Source organism: Gastrolobium bilobum, unplaced genomic scaffold (assembly GCF_033153095.1).
Source record: "Gastrolobium bilobum isolate Gb01-03AN ecotype WA unplaced genomic scaffold, APGP_CSIRO_Gbil_v1 utg15924, whole genome shotgun sequence".
NCBI classification, from domain to species: Eukaryota; Viridiplantae; Streptophyta; class Magnoliopsida; order Fabales; family Fabaceae; genus Gastrolobium; species Gastrolobium bilobum.
In genome coordinates, this window is record NW_026898545.1 from 63,267 (window position 1) to 80,875 (window position 17,609).

A 17,609-nucleotide genomic window follows, 5' to 3' on the forward strand; every position below is an offset into this window, starting at 1 on the left:
ACCCGGGTAGAGGTGACCCGGGTAAATCGCGTCCAGAAACCCCAATATGTATGGGTTTCGGCCATTGTTGCGAGGTATAGGGTTTTTGAAACCCCAAAATCTTTCTCTCTTACCATACCCATTTACCCCTTCCCCGAGTCAGTTAAGGTTATTGTATTACACATCAATTACCAAGATGCTAACAAAATGGATTGAACAGCACCTGCTGCTGCATCTGCAACTGGTCTACCCGGGTAACTCGTAATGATATACCCGAGTACATCTTACCCGGGTAGGTGGTACCCGGGTAGACCAGTTGCAGATGCTGTTGCAGATGCTGTTTTGGCAATTTTTGTTGCATTTTGGTAATTGTTGTGCAATACCTACATAAAGTGGGGGTGGATTGATTTCGTAGAAATAGGATGCAGTAATCAAGATGTGCGCCAATCAAAGTTGAAAATGAATAATAAACTACTTTGGGTTGAATTGATTTCCAAATTAATTATGACAATATTAATGCAAGGTCCCATACTAATGCATAGAACCAACAAGTTAACGTGCGCAAAACGAAAATTTCATTCATTCAAATTTTGAACATCCAGTACAAAAACATCCAAGCAATGTAGGTAAAGTTCCTAAATGTACCAAAATGACTACATTACATCAAACTAAATCAATGATATGAAACCCTATGGACACACTAATCCGATGTCGTGTCCTCCCCATTCTCTTCATCCGATTGTGTGTCATCCCCATTGTCATCATCCTCCTCCTCCTCCTCCTCCTGAGTATGGGCACCCTCGCCAATTAAACCCTCCAAGCGTGAAACCCTTGTGTCCAACCGTGCAACCCTTGTGTCCATCTGGTTTCGCCACTTGCTCGTGCTCTGTCTATATCCTCTAAAGTCAGTAGTCAGATCATATAAGTATGCAATGACATGATCAAGTGTCCATCCACCCTCAGGATTTTTGGTGGTCGCCGACTAATGGGACGTGTCGGTCTGACATCAACCTCAGCAACGCCATCATCATCGTCATCATCATCAAGGCCTACATCATAAACCATGAAAAACAAACTTCAATACCACATTAAAAATTAAACAACACATTATTGCATAAACTCATAAAGACCAACACATCACCTGCAGGTGCATCCTCCATCTCAGCATCGTGGTATGGGAAGATAAATTTGCCTTCTTCCACGTCCAGATAAAAGTCTATGAGATTAATGTTTTCACCAAATTTTCCAGCCTCTGGCGGTCTTCAAGGTCTCTGTTGCCATAGGCACTCCAAATATATTCTTATGCACCAGAAATGCAAAAGGCAATTCAGCCTTCTTTGACTTGGCTGCCTTCCACATCAGTATGAGTAATGCCTCCAGTTCACCTGCTGACTGTTTAGGGCCCACATGATAATAATCATTCCAGCACCTTTGAGTGATAATTGATAATTGTGTCACCACATAATTTTTGCGAGCAGAAACACAAGTTGCTAACAGGATAATGAGCAAAATTTTTATTTTTTTAATTTTTTTTTCCCGGTTATAATCCCAAATATATATGTTTATGATATAGATTTTCCTGAGACACCATCATATCGAACCCCAGTAGTCCGTCCAGATAGGAGCCAGTGAGGCAATGGATATCAATCCCGCATACACGGGAAGTCAGTCGCCTTGCAGTCAAGGTTCTGGTAGAAGGCTCTTACCATAACCTCCGAGTATGGGCACCGCATCTCCGCCAGGTGAAGTAAATGTGTCTGCTCAAGAAGCGGCACGATGTCAAAACGCTCTAGGTTGAAGAATGCCGAATCCAGTGATGCAATATTCCGGGTCATGAAAAACTTCACGAACTTCTCGTGTGAAGGAATGTCATCCTCAAACAAATATCCGAACGTCAAGTCCGGAGCCTGACTCGAAGCAGCCTGGGGCTGAGAGGATGACGACCCATCGTGACGACTCTTGGTTCTTCTCTCGGAATGGGTCACTGGCAGCTTTGAAACGCGTCGAGAGGTCATTGTGTCACACTATTAAACTGAAAAAATAACCAAAATCAGAAATTAGATACATGTTAGGGTTAGGGTTAGGGTTAGGGTTAGGGTTAGGGTTAGATTCAGGGTTAGGGTAAGCGTATGACATACAAATTGATAAAATAATTCGGACAGAATCAAATGATATAAACGAAAACAATGAATCAGAACAGAAATCATAACATAATTGAAAAAACTGAAAAAAAAATGCACCTTTGATCGATTTCAATCGGTAGAAGGCAGAGAGGTTGCAAGGTCCGCGAATGATGATCACAAACAAGACGAATTAGTGCAAGATTATGCCTGAAATCGCTCAAGATGACACTCCTCCAGCAGCTCTACTCGGGTACCCCTTTTGTGGGTTTTCGAATGGGGCTGCTGGGGTATTTTAAAACCCTACCGTCGCGATTTACCCGGGTACACTGCTCCGTACCCGGGTAAATAATTCAAACATTTTCCCAGATTCAAGAACTCTACCCGGGTACACCCCTACATACTCGGGTAGATAAAAAGTTTCAAAATTTACCCGGGTAGATAATGGTGTACCCGGGTAGGCTTCGTGGTCAACGGTCAAACAGGGGCAGATTGGTGTTATGTTTGTTGGGGAGGGTAAATTTTCGAAATAGTTTTGAATGAGGGGCAATTTGGTAATTAATTATTAATTAAGGGGCATAAGGGTCAAAAAGCCTTCTGGATCGACATATATGTGAATGACTAACAACCCCAAACCTTAAATGGATTGGCAGGCAGAATTCTTCTTTGAAACCCCAAGGGTGGCACATTTGTTAGCAGTGGGAGCCTCAAGAATTCGGTAGCAGATTCAATTCTTAGGAAGATTCTTTGGGCGTAGAGGTGAAAAGTTTGCACTCCTTTTTTTTTTTTTTTTTAAGTTAACTCAATCATAATTATTTCTTTGAGGCGAATTGACTTCCTCTAGATTCTTCATAAGATTCGACTCTTTGAGCCGGCTATGAGATTAATTTAGGGTGGAGGGTGATCAGATATGAAGATATACCATTTGAAAAAAGTTTGCACTCCTGAATCCTGATAGAAGATTAGTCTCACCATATCTTGATTTAATATACTCAATATTCCAAGGAGGAACTAACTTTAGGATTGTACTCCAAGCGCAAGATAATTAAGTGGAAATATCTTTTAAATTTATAAAAAAATATAATAAAATAAGAAGATCCCGAAATTAAGTTCAATTTGCACATTTATTTCACATGGAAAATGACACGTGTATGTTTTATTAAATTTACTATATTTTAAGAAGGGCTCGACTTTTAAAAATCCAGAAAATATTATTTGTATGCATATTCGATACATAAGTTAGTAAATAATATATGGCTATATATTAATTGAATAGTTGAAATATTTTTTTTTGGATAATTGTCTTCTTTACAAAAGTCCTTATATCTCTTCTATTTTACTCTCTCTTTATCTTCTCTTATCACATTTCATTATATTTTTAATACGAGTTTAATGTCTCTTATGTTTATAGAAGATAAATTTATTTCTTACTACATATAAAAGTATATGAGATTAATGTTTTTTTTCCTCTTCTCTTCACGACTTATATGGGCTCCATATATTTTTATGTGTGCGTATGAGATAATTTTATCTCTTATAATATGAGAATTATCAAATCTTTTTAGCATGTAATAATCATTTATTTGAATAATTGATAATTATGCTATTTTTTTTACACACTCTTCAATAATTGTGCAATTTTTATTTTTTTAATTTTTTTTTTCAGATGATAAACCCAACTATTATATGTTTATGACATGAGATTTTCCTTCTCATATTACGTGTTAATAGATAAGCCCAATAATATAATAATCATTTAATGTTAACAGACCCTATCGGTTAGAAACTAATTAATGAACTAGCTGTTGAGATAAAATGGACAGACATGTCAAATTAGAGAGTTTAAAGGAAAATGAAAATATTGTAGTTGTTTATTTGAAATAATTCTGCCAACTTCAGTAAACCTATTGTGTCAACTTCTGTTAAGCTCCACAAGAGAAAAATAACTCTTTAGCGTGCTCAACTTGTTAATTCATTGTACCCCTTCAGCAACGAAGAAAGACTATGGGATAACGAAACATCAGATTGGCGTATACGTTTGTAAAATCATCATTACTTATTTATTTCGTTCAAAGGAGGACCCTTCAGTGGGGTTGTTATCGCAGAAGTTAATACGAAGTTTCACAGGAAAAGAGAGAGCGAGAAAAGATGATAAAAGAAGGTGAATTGGTTGTTGTCCAAAAAGTTAATACGAAGTTTCACAGGAAAAGAGAGAGAGAAGATGATAAAAGAAGGTGAATTGATGTTGTAGAATTTAAGCACGTATCCTTATTGTACGTCTTATATCAATAAATAGTGTTGTAGAAATTAGGGATATTGGTCGTCTTGATCAATTTTGAAAGTAAAATTATCCGATTCAATTCCTTTGGTTTGATTATATAATATCCATTCAATTTAGATTTTTTTTTCAAATCCATTCCAATACAATTTTATTCAGTTTGGATTGGATTATTTTTTAATTTTTTGAAAAGCTTAAAATTTGTATTATGATTATTATGCAAATTATATATCTTTTGTATGTATTGGCTTTATAAAGTTTGTATAATGATTATTATACAATCTAGAAGTATCAGTAAATAATAATCTAATCTTTGATATAGCACAACAAAAAGTTAAAACTGGCTAAACTCGATTTCAAGTATCTATCACCTACTGGATAAGAAGAAAAATTATACAATAACAAAGTAAGATTTGACTAGGCATTTGACCCAATATGAAATCTTTGATATATCTTTTGTATTTTATTCAGTTTGTATCAATTGATGAACAAGAATAACAGAAATTGACCAGGAGGTTCAACCAATTAACTCGTAAATCGAATTCTCAATCGGTCCATTTTAGATATTTGACTAGGCATTTGACCCAATATGAAACTGGTGAATTATTTCTGAACCGGATACAATCGGCGTTAAACCCGGACACTGATATTTTTTAAAAATAGATTTTGTGAAATTTTTGACAAAATATTTAAAAAAACTGTTAATGAGATTCGAACATAAACCTATAGATTATAACTTATAGGACTTATTACTAATCTAACTCTAATTATTAGCTAAATACCTCTAATTTTATATTTATTATATATATTTAATTCACGCAATTAAATCAATAATCTACTAATTAAATCAATGATCAATTAATCCAATACTCGAGTCGAGTCAATCATGGTTCAAATTTAATAACAATCGCAATAAGACTTTAGTAAGCAAAAAGTGATAATAATGTGATCCTATTGCAATTTTAATTTCTTATTTTTTTTGGGAAATTTTTTTTGACTGATGTTATATATATATATGAACGTACTTTCTATCATTTTTAATTTGTACAATTAGTTTCTCAGACAAACTGTCATAGCATAGACTGATTACTCGCGTATTTGTGACTTTGTGTCATAATTATTAGTTTTTGACTTGACATATTTAGTTAATATGTCAGTTAACTTTTCAAGTCAATACAAGTTTTTTTAAGAGTAAATCACCTTTGGCTTCTATTTATGCTTTCTAAATCATCATATTTTGGGAGTGAATTTTCTTATGTGCTAATTAACATGATCATGTCATGTGGGTAATCATAACTATATATGGATGAGTTAATGGTGATAAGGAAGGAGAGAGAAAAATATAAGGATAGGAAGTTACACAATCATCACATGACATGATTATATTAAATTACATATGAGAGGATTCATTTCTTTTTTTGGAAACTGATACTAATTACCTCTTTGAGGCAAATAAGAACGCCCTAGTATTTCCACGAGTTCGACTCTTTGAGACGCCTATGAGACTAATCCAGAGTTCGAGTGCCAGTACAAGGATTACGATACTTATGTCCCTCCCCATGTAGTGTTGGTGTTGGTGGGATTCGAACCGAGGTCCTCTCCCACCATTCAATTCTTATGCTACTAACTAAGCCACCACACTTGAGGAGGATCCATTTATAATGTATAAGGTTGTAGTTTTTGTTTATATAAATAATTCTTTATGTACCACGAATAATTTTGGGGAGTTAAATTATATCTCAACTCAAACGTCACTCGTTGAATTGGTCTTGGTCTAGGTCAAATTTTCTCCTGTTAGAAAAGTTAATGCACTGCACACCGTAGGACACGTTCAACTTTGAGATCAAAATTAAAGGCTACAAACTACAGCAAATCCATGGAAAATTTTAGGCGAACAAACTGCTTAACATTTAAAACAATATCCACAAAGGATATTGGTGATTTGGTGCATATATTCAACTTCATTTGACCAGCAAGGATAACATAATTAAACAGGTTATACAGTTGTTGGCTCGTTTCTGTTAATCTGTTCACTTCTCTGCTTGATTTGATAATGCTATTTCAATGAGCTAACAGGGTGTTGGGCTAGAATATGGGAAATTGCATATTTTCCAGACCCAAAAGACACGCATCATAGACTTTTCTTCCCCCCAACTTTTGCTTTCACATATCCTCCAACACCTATAAAATGGTACCCCTGTCCACCATCTTGTCCAACTCAAGAAACAAACACAACATATCGTCTGAGTCACAGAAACATGGAAGTCCTCAAAAAAGCTTCACTCCTATTAGTCCCTCTATTACTCATTTCCCTATTCAAGAATTCCCATGCTGCAGGTATTGCTATCTACTGGGGCCAAAACACCCAAGAAGGCACCTTAGCAGACACTTGCAATACTGGGAACTACCAATTTGTGAACATAGCTTTCTTATCCACTTTTGGCAATGGCCAAACCCCACAACTAAATCTTGCTGGCCATTGTGATCCCCGTACTAATGGCTGCACTGGCTTAAGCAGTGACATAAAATCTTGCCAAGACCATGGCATCAAAGTATTCCTCTCCCTTGGAGGTGGTGCTGGAAGCTACTCTCTGAACTCAGCTGATGAAGCCACACAAATTGCAAATTACCTCTGGAACAACTACCTTGGAGGACAATCTAGTAATTCGAGACCATTAGGTGATGCTGTGTTGGATGGCATTGATTTTGACATTGAATCTGCAGGTGGAGGCCAACACTGGGATGAACTTGCTAAGGCACTTAACGATTTTAGCCAACAAACTAAGGTGTATTTGGCTGCAGCACCGCAATGCATATTCCCTGATGCTCAATTGGATTCAGCTATCAAAACTGGCCTATTTGATTATGTGTGGATTCAGTTCTACAACAACCCTTCATGCCAATACTCTAGTGGAGACACTAGCAATTTGATTAATTCATGGAACCAGTGGATCACAGTTCCAGCTAAACAAGTGTTCATGGGGCTTCCAGCAGCTGAGGCAGCTGCAAGTGGTGGTTTTGTTCCTGCAGATGTTCTAACTTCTCAGGTTCTTCCTGCTATCAAGGGTTCTTCAAACTACGGTGGAGTCATGCTCTGGAATAGATTCAATGACATCCAAAATGGTTATAGTAATGCTATTATTAGTAGTGTTTAATTATTTTGAAGAATAGTATTCTATATCAATGGAATAATAATCAGCACTTCTAGTTGTTGATTGCTTTATAAACATTTTATATGTAATAGTAATAGATGGCTTCCAGATAATACGACTTACACAAATTTAATAGAAAGTTCCCAATGAAGTGTCATTTTCATTCTCAACAAGTTGTGAAAAATCCATGCTTGTTCAACTCTAGAGAAATTCTTGTACGATGAAGGAGTGATATGTAGGACCGGTAAACAAGAGTTCTCCTGCTAAACCCAGAGTGATTATATAGGGGAGAATGTTCTTCCCACTCGACCTTCGTATGTTCTCTAAGTAAAGAAAATATCAATTATATGTTAAGCAAAATTGTCAATTACATAAAACACCTAAGGGTGTGTTTGGTACAAGAGAAATTTTTTGGTGACCGGGAATCATGATTAAAGGGAATTCAGTAGAAATTGAGTTTACTTGGAATCTTACGAAAGATGTGTTTGGTTCGCCAAAATATTACCGGGAATATTGGGTAAAAATTACTGATTCCATATTTGGTTTAGAACGAAATATGACTTGGAATATGAGGTTATTTTACAAAAATAACCCCAAACTATTTTTACTTTTGTAATTGATAGATTGGGTCTAGATTTTTATGTGTATTGGGGTATTTTTGTCTCAAAATTTATTGTTGTGCTTTCCTTTTACTTGGTATTCTGATTGGTATTCCGAATTACCATATTATTTTTGGTAATCTGAATAGTGATTTTTCTTTATAAATCAAATTACCAGTAATCCTTGGATATCAGGGAATCGTAAGTTATTCCTTCTACCAAACGTGGTAATTACATTTACCAAAGAAGGATTACCGGTAATCCTCACCAAAAACTTGAACCAAACACCCCCTAAAGGTATTTATAACCGGATAATAAAAATCTTAAATAAATCCTAATAATAATCTTAATAAAATACAAATATCCTTAAGCAAAATTGTCAATTACATAAAAACACCTAAAGGTATTTATAACCGGATAATAAAAATCTCAAATAAATCCTAATTATATACATAATCTTAATAAAATACAAATATCCCTAAATTACATATCTTATCAAAGATTAAATCGCTCAAAAGTATGAAACATATTAATATGTTAAGTTAATATCTTAAATAACATATTTATTGTCAAATTTAAATTATTTTTGTGGTGGAAATGAGTATATTTTCCTTTAAGGATAAATCAAAATAACAATGATTTAGTAAGTGTTACGGACCAGCCCATTAATAGGCCCAGAAGGATTGTTAAGAAGTCCAGCTATTTGGATCAGTACAGTTGCTCATAAGGAACTGAATAAACCTTTTAGATTTTGTTGTTTTGTGATAGTCTATGATTTGTAATAGGGTGAACACTCAGGCAATATTAGCCTTGAGTTAGTTACAGAATTGTTACGTGATATTAGAGCTCTTGAGAGCAAAGAAAAGGCATGAAAAGTTTGACAACCTTCCCTCTCAACTCTCTCTTCTCTCTCTTTTCTGTTACCCTTTCATTTCCCTCTGAAATTTCTGAATATTCCTAACGTTCTGGTGCTTTCATTACTTAACCTTCCTCCCTATACATCATGGCCGAAGCACTCGCTTGAAAGATGTGACTAACCGTATGGATAACCTTCAAATCGAGGTTCATCAACGCCTTGATGGCTTACAACATCATTTTGACGTTTCTGAATAATTACACAAACAACAGTACCTAAAAATTCAAGAATCCCACTCCCAGATGCAAGAGACACTAACCAGGCTACTAGCTCTGCAGCAACACAACTCTGCGGGTCACTCTGGCAGTTCTGGTATTCTAGGAGGAGGCCCACACGTTGGCTCTCAGCTTTCGAGCTCAGAAACAAACCGTTTTCGTCAAGTTAAGCTTGAATTTCCCAAATTCTCATCAGGAGATCCATCCTCTTGGATCACAACAGCTGAAAGGTATTTTCATTTTTATAATATTCCAGATACTGAACGCGTGCTTTTAGCTTCCATTTATTTCGGAGATCCAGTAGCTTGTTGGTTTAACGGATCATTTGATGATGGTTGTTTCCCTACTTGGAATGTATTTTGTGTTGCTTTACAATACCGCTTTGGCCCTTCTGAATTTGAAGACCAAGCTGGTGCATTAGTTAAACTACAGCAAACAGGATCCGTCGGGGAGTATCAATCCTTTTTTGAACGCTTGGCAAGCAAAGTTCCAGGGGTTTCCATCCCTATGCTGCGCAGCATCTTCATCTCCGGGCTCAAACCGAAGATTCATAGACTGGTGCTTAGACACAGACCTCATGATTTCCATGAAGCCTTCGCTCTTGCTCGAGTTTATGAGGATCAGTTTTCTGAAGAACGTTCACAGAAACCATGGTTCAATTTACCAAAACCTTCCACCGCTACACTCACACCCACTGACCCTAAAATAACCACCATACCAACAAAAACATCCCAACCAATATCCATCACTAATCTTCCTATTCGCAGATTATCACCAGAAGAAATGCAAGTCAAGAGGGATAAAAACCTATGTTATAATTGTGACGAGCGATATGTCTTTGGCCATAAATGCAAAGGTCATTCCACACTCCTCTATTTAGAAGGTATGGAGGAAGAACCGGATCCTCCTGATGATACAGTTGCAGTGACTTATATACCCGAAGTGGTAGTGACACCAGAAATAAGCCTTAATGCTTTATTTGGTACATCCTCCACCAGATCGTTTCGTTTACAAGGGTTGATTGATGGCCATGTAACTCATATCTTAGTAGACGGAGGGAGTACTCACAACTTTATTACACCACACATGGCCCGTTTCCTTAATTTGTTTTTGTTGTGTAATCCACCCTTCAAGGTGCAGGTGGGCAATGGTGACTATCTCATCTGCTCTGCCAAATGTTCGAAGACTCCAATTTGGATTCAGGATCATTTATTCCTCGTGGATCTCTTTGTTCTAGAATTAAAGGGAGCTGACATCGTGCTTGGAGTGCAATGGCTGGCCACCTTGGGTCCGGTTGTCACGGACTATCAAGCCCTTACCATGTCTTTCACTCACCAGGCAGCAACTATTACCCTCCAGGGGGATAATCCATTTCAAGCGAACCCAATTTCAACGGCCCAACTCCACAAGTTAATCACACAGGACTCCATAACAGCTTGTTTAATGTGTTTCCAGCCAGAGAACCACCTCTATTCGCCCCCACCCGAGACCATCTATGCAACAGAAACCCGAACCTTACTCTCTCAATTTTCAGAAGTATTTACTGAACCATCAACACTGCCTCCAGATCGCAGCCACAATCACCACATTGTATTGGAACCTGACACCAAGCCCATACAAGTTAGATCATATCGTTATCCCCATTACCAGAAAAATGAATTTGAAAAATTAGTGAAGGAAATGTTACTTACAAGAGTCATTCGATCCAGCCACTCGGCTTTCAGCTCCCCTGTCCTTTTGGTGAAGAAGAAGGACGACACGTGGCGTTTCTGTATGGACTATAGAGCATTCAATGCAGTCACAGTCAAGGATAAGTTTCCCATTCCCACCATAGACGAGCTTCTTGATGAATTACATGGTGCCGTAATTGTTTCCAAACTGGACCTCCGCTCTGGCTATCACCAAATCAGAATGGCCACTGCAGATATTCATAAAACTGCGTTCCAAACTCACCATGGACATTACGAATTTTTGGTGATGCCATTTGGCCTCTCCAATGCTTCGTCCACCTTCCAAGCAACCATAAATGAGGAGCATATTCAACACTTAGTTGTTGTTCTCACCACTTTACAAAAGCACTCCTTGTATGCCAAATTATCCAAGTGCTTGTTTTTCCAGCATACCATCCAATTCTTGGGTCATCTCATTTCGGGACAGGGTGTATCACCAGACCCACAGAAGCTACAAGCCATTGCAGATTGTCCTCCACCAAAGTCAGTCACACAAGTCCGCACGTTTTTGGGCCTTTCTAGATACTACAGAAGATTCATAAAAAATTATGCCCAAATTGCAAGCCCTTTGACTGATTTACTTACGAAGGATGGATTTCATTGGTCGGTATATGCCACCACATCATTTCAGGAACTCAAAAATAAGCTCACATAAGCCCCCATTCTGGTTCTTCCCAACTTTAAGGAACCCTTCATCATTGAAACTGATGCTTCCGGTGTAGACATAGGTGTTGTCTTACTACAAAGAGGCCACCCCATAGCCTTTTACAGCCGTAAACTGTCACCAACGATGCGCGGCAAATCCACCTACTTAAGGGAGATGTCTTCCATTACATCAGCAGTGGCTAAGTGGCATCAGTATCTTCTCGGAGTTTCTTTCACCATTTGCACGGATCATCAGAGCTTACATAACATGATGAACCAGGTGATCCAGACGCCTGAGCAACAACAGTTTTTTTCCAAACTGTTGGGTTTTAATTACACCATCATTCACAAGTCCGGTCGTTCCAACACAGTGGCGGATGCCTTATCACGACTCCTTGATACTCAACAGGGAGGAGCTCCAGCCTTATGTGCACTCACTGGTCCAACAAGCCAATATAGTTCAGCTTTACAGACAGAGCTAACTAGTGACCTTTATGCCTCAGCCATTATCCAAACACTCCATCATAATCCTTCAGCGCTTCCACATTGGCGTTTTAAAGACAACTTGCTCTTTCATCGTCAGAGACTTTTTTTGCCGGAAAACTCTCAGTTAATTCTCCACTTGTTGCAGGATTTACACTCCTCGGTCCAAGGGGGCCATTCGGGTATCAGGAGTACTCTGCTACGCATACATCAAAATTTCACTTGGAGATCTCTCAGAAAAGATGTCACAAAATTTGTGCAAAATTGTGAAATTTGCCAAAAGATTAAACCACCGAATCACTGCCATTAGGGCTGCTTCAGCCTATTTCCCCTCCTGATCATATTTGGACTGATTTGGCGATGGATTTCATCACTCACCTTCCCAGCTCTTCGGGATTCACTGTCATCCTAGAAGGGTGCTCATTTCGCACCTCTGCCACCTCATTATACAGCCTCCAAAGTAGCATAAGTCTTTTGGAACACAGTTGGTAAGCTACATTGTATCCCCAACTCGATAATATATCGGGATCCCCTTTTCTTGAGTAACTTCTGGCAAACAATTTTTCACCTGCAAGGAACAAGTCTCAGGTTCAGCTCTGCATACCACCCTCAAACAGATGGGGTCACAGAGAGACTCAACAGAAGTTTACAACTTTACCTTCGAGCCTTTGCACATGATTATCCTTCTTCGTGGGTAAAACACTTGGCTTGGGCGGAGTATCACTACAATACCACCACCTACAGTTCTACAGGCATGTCACCTTATCATATAATTTTTGGCAAGCCTCCACCGAACATGTTGGCATACACCTTGGGCTCGGCCGCAAAGGAAGCAGTTGACTCAGAAATGACAGCACAGACAGATATCCTCGCACGAGTAAAGTCCAATTTGATCAGAGCACAACAACATATGAAGGTGGTAGCTGATAAAAAGCGGAAAGACATTACCTTTACAGTGGGTGATAAGGTGTTGCTGCGGCTACAACCTTATAGGCAACTGTCGGTGCAAAGGAGATCTTCCCACAAGCTCAGCCTCCGGTACTATGGTCCTTTCACCATAACAGAACGCATAGGTCCAGTAGCTTACCGGTTGGAACTACCTGCCACTTCCCGTATCCACCCGGTGTTCCATGTGGCTTTGCTCCGACCCTTTCACTCCGACCAACAGCATCAGATCCACCAGCTCCCATTTTCTCCAACCGAGTTTCCACCCCTTCATAAACCTAAGGCAGTGGTCGCCACTCGAACTATTTGGCGTAACAACACCCAGATCCCACAAGTGTTGATCCAGTGGGACGGTCTACCACTAGAAGATTCGATGCGGGAGGATGAAAAAGAGGTCCGTGAAAACCCATCCCTGCTACTGGTGCTTCCTCCCAAGCCTCTAAGCTCGCACATTTCGGCATCACAGGATAAAAAGCTGTTGTCCGAGCAGCCCCCACACCACCAGAACCCTCCCTTGTTAGTTTCTCCTTCGATTGACTCGATTTCTTCAGTGTCCTCTGTTTTGGACAACCAGGTGGCACATTCCTCAACCCTCCAGCCCTATCAGACCACAAATATCTCACCCACCAATTTCAATCCCATCCACCCTTTTTAATATGACGCCACCTTATCCTACAACTGTCACCCTTTTAATCCCTGAGTCGGACAACTACACTCCTACTCACATCGTGGACGATGTGGTGTTTCAACCCGTGGGGGATGTTACGGACCAGCCCATTAATAGGCCCAGAAGGATTGTTAAGAAGCCCAATGTAAGAACCTGCACCGTTAATTAAGGAAGTTAATTAATTAAATATGTGAAATTAGGAAATAATTCCATTATTGACCCTAATAATTATTATGAGGCTTAAATAATTATAGAAAGTGGTTAAGAATGTTGAAAGTCATTTTTCGGAAGAAAAGTGCAGATACCGGTTCTGCTAGTCGGTATAAATGCGTACTGAAAAAGTATCCCGAAAAATTATAATAAGTGCATGATAATTCCTAGAATAATATATAGGACTTGTAAAACGAGTTTCAAGTTAAAATTATGAGAACTGGTGCTAGAAACTGATACTGGCTATGAAAAGCGCGTACCGGAAAGGTGCTCCGAAAAATATAAGAAAAATATGAAAATTCTTTTAAAATTGAGTAGGTTAGGAATCCTAAGTTTGGGATTAAAATGCTAAGCGTAGCAATTAAATTTAATACTGTGTGTTAAATGCTTAAGTGACTATATATAGGCTTATTAAGGCACAAAATCCTAGACATTCAGAACTGCTACGTGACCTTGTGGCTGATCAGCCCTCTCCCTTCTGCTCCATTTCCATCTCCTCATTGTTCTTGGTAAACCTTAACTAAGTGACCACTTTTCTTGGTGGTTTCTTCATCAAGACACTTTGTGGTTGTGAGGAGTAGCCTTGTGAGTGAGTGAGACTCCTTTTTCTGAGTATCCAGCTGCTGTGAGGGAGTGTGGTTAGGTTGTGTTCCTTGTTGGTGAGGTAAGGGTCTTTACCTTGACTTTGTGGAGCTTCATGAAGCTTTCTTTGTGAAGAAAGGAACCACCTTGGTGTGTTATTTTCGTTTTGTGTCAAAGTCAGAATCTTGAGGAGCTGTTGGTGAGCTCCAAGAGCACTCTTTCCTCTGTTCTTAAGCTTGGGTAAGTGTCACCAACCTTGATCATGTGTTTTTGTCCTCTAAAGATGAAGTCTTGGTATGTTAATGGGTTAAACAAGTAACTAACCTTAACATGAACCTAAAAACGTATAAAGATGCATGCTTGGACGTTGGAATGGCTTAAAAATGGAACCTTGGAAGTGATACTTTGCGAAATGCAGAAACTGCATTCTGTCGCGAAATATCCGGATATGGGATATACAGATATGATATCCGGATCTGGATATCCGGATATTGATATCCGGATATGCCCCCGACATATATCCGGATATTTTGGGAATTCGAAGAACAGTAGCTGCACTGTTCATACAGTAGGCTATTGGGGGTTTGTGGACCCTAGATTGATGAAGTTGAACTTCTGTTTTAATTGAACTAAGACAGAATCAAGTGGTTAAGGGCTTATGGCTTTGTGTGAAGTCTTAAGACATAAATTGTAAGAGGAAAACATAGTCTTTATGTTTATGCTTATGAGCTATGAATGTTGATATGCTTGCTGGTCCTAATCAGATTGTGATCTGCTGTGTGTTGAAGTTGAGCTGTGTGGACTCTTGGCATTGGATAGTGAGCTTGCAAGGTAATCTTTCGTGTCTTCGGTTTAGCCATGTTGTGGTTCCACCATGTCCCATGGGGGTATGGTTATATGCATGTTGTTTACATGCTTTTGATGATTTGGAAATGCTATTGAGCTGTTATATGCTAGTGCCTTTATGATATGCATGTGGTGTTCCACCTATACAGTAAGCCTGAGTATGTGGTACATATGATATGGTGAGGCTGTGGGTGAGGTGCAAACGGTGTTCCATGTACTATCTAGGTAATAGACGTATTCCTGCGTCTTTCTGGCCAGTAGAATAGTTAAACACACATGGCATGAATATCTGTTGCACTGCATAGTTTTGGAACTTATACTGAGTTACTGCTTTTTGAACTTATATTGCACATGTAAGTGAGCTTGGGGTGGAAGATCCTTGAGGACCCCCTGTCTTACTGAGATTTCTGGTTTAGAGATCTCACCCCACGTTTGGGGAATGCTTATTTCAGGTTCAGGTAATGCAGGGGTTGAGACCTCTAGTGGCAGGAGGCCACAACTTAGCTGATAGATGTTACATGTTTATGCTGCTTATGATGATATGCTGTTATGATTGGATGTTGGATCATATTTACTGCCTTATGCTTTTAGATTCAGTTTATGGATTCCTCTGTTGAGACTGTGGTTATGCTGTTGATTTGGTGAGCATGGGGATTGTCCATGCCACCTAGACTTGATTATTGTCTTGTTTTATTTGGAGTTGTAATAATGTATCAGGATCCGGACTACGTGTTGTAGATCCGTGATCTTAGATACTCACTTTATCTATGTTACGAGGTATTTCAGTTAGATGTTTATTTGCAATTTACATACAGGCGATATTTTATGAAATTGATTAAGTAATCAACTTGGCTAAGTATAATGACGTCATAATTGAAAAGTAAAAGATATTCCGTATTTTTAATTAAGCACAACTTAATACAATGATATGTTAACAAACCGGGTATACACGGGGTGTTAAATTTTATGGTATCAGAGCGACGGTTCTAGGGAAAAACCTGTATGTATTGCAATGTTTAGGATGCTTGGTTGTGTTTGTCTTGTGTGTTTGCTGCGTTGGGTTTTATTATAATGATGCATATGTAATAACACTGCGTGGGCCTGATCAACTCATAATTGTGTAACTTGTGCAGAGTCATGGTAGGATCCAGGAGAACATGAGAGACTGATGAGGGTCAACCCGACCCGGTCTTGGCTGCATTGTCTGAGATGTAGGCGGCCCGACAAGCTGACCAGGAGGCCATGAGAATGGCAAACCAGGCCATGCTGGACGCCGTCAGAAAGGCGAACAGGAAGGCCACTGAGGATGTGTTAGAGGCCAACCGTTTGGCGAACATGACGATGATGAGAGTCATGTTAGAGAAGTTGAGGGATGGTGCTGCTATTGGCCAGTTTCCTCCGCCACCACCTCCACCGCCACCGCCTCCGCCTCCACCCAGTCTGCAGGACGACAGTCAGAGTCAGATGGGTGATGGCAGTCACCTTACGGGGGCCATGCAGACCGTCCCTGTTTTTGTTGAGGATCGAGATGAGATCGATCGCCGACTGAATGCTTTTCGTAAGCATGAGCCACCTACCTTTGATGGATCTTATGATCCTATTGCTACGGCGCGTTGGCTATAGGCGTTGGACAAGATCTTTCGGATCATGCAGTGTACGGATCCGCAGAATTTGATGTTCGCTACTTATATGCTGGAGGGCAATGCCCATGAGTGGTGGACGAACACTTCTCTTGTTTTCGAGATGCAGGGCCATGTGATGACGTCGCCATTCTTCGAGGATTGTTTTCTGGGTCACTACTTCCCTTATGACGCACAAGAGAAGCAGGGGGAGTTTGACAGGTTGGTTCAGGGCTCGTTGTCTGTTGACGAGTACCTAGCCCAGTTTAATCAGCTCGTGAAGTTTGCACACTTCCGGATGACGAGGCCTACTCCGACATACTTGGCTGCTAAGTTTCGCAGGGGACTTAGTGAGGATATTGCTGGTTACCTTGCTGGTTCTGCTTCGCGAGACTTTGGGACACTGGTGCAGTAGTGTCGAGATATCGAGGACTTCTACAACTCGAGTAAGGCCAAGAGAGCCAAGGTTGCTGAGACGACGAAGGTAGCTGGTAGTTCCACTTCTTGGAGGGACATAAAGTTTGGGAACAAGGGCAAGGGAAAGTAGATGGCGGTTCGACAAACGCCAAATCAGTTTAAGAAGACTTCTGCTCAGGGGAGTGCAGCAAGACCTCCTGCTCCCA

At 39.5% G+C, this 17,609-nt stretch overlaps 2 protein-coding genes across 2 annotated transcripts; both read left to right on the top strand.

Annotated features, from left to right (window-relative positions):
- The first annotated feature begins 6,606 nt into the window (after positions 1–6,606).
- On the top strand, positions 6,607–7,715 carry LOC133317322 (acidic endochitinase-like). Its single transcript, XM_061519187.1, has one exon. It carries the CDS (start codon positions 6,636–6,638, stop codon positions 7,530–7,532), a length of 897 nt encoding a protein of 298 aa, XP_061375171.1. The 5' UTR covers positions 6,607–6,635; the 3' UTR covers positions 7,533–7,715.
- Positions 7,716–9,286: 1,571 nt separating this feature from the next.
- On the top strand, positions 9,287–11,644 carry LOC133317324 (uncharacterized). Its single transcript, XM_061519189.1, has one exon. The coding sequence runs from the start codon at positions 9,287–9,289 to the stop codon at positions 11,642–11,644; it is 2,358 nt and encodes a 785-aa protein (XP_061375173.1).
- Positions 11,645–17,609: the final 5,965 nt, after the last annotated feature.

What these genes read in the sequence shown, in the direction of transcription:
- LOC133317322 (XM_061519187.1), top strand. Translation starts at nt 6,636, where the DNA reads ATGGAAGTCCTCAAAAAAGCTTCACTCCTATTAGTCCCTCTATTACTC.
- LOC133317324 (XM_061519189.1), top strand. Translation starts at nt 9,287, where the DNA reads ATGCAAGAGACACTAACCAGGCTACTAGCTCTGCAGCAACACAACTCT.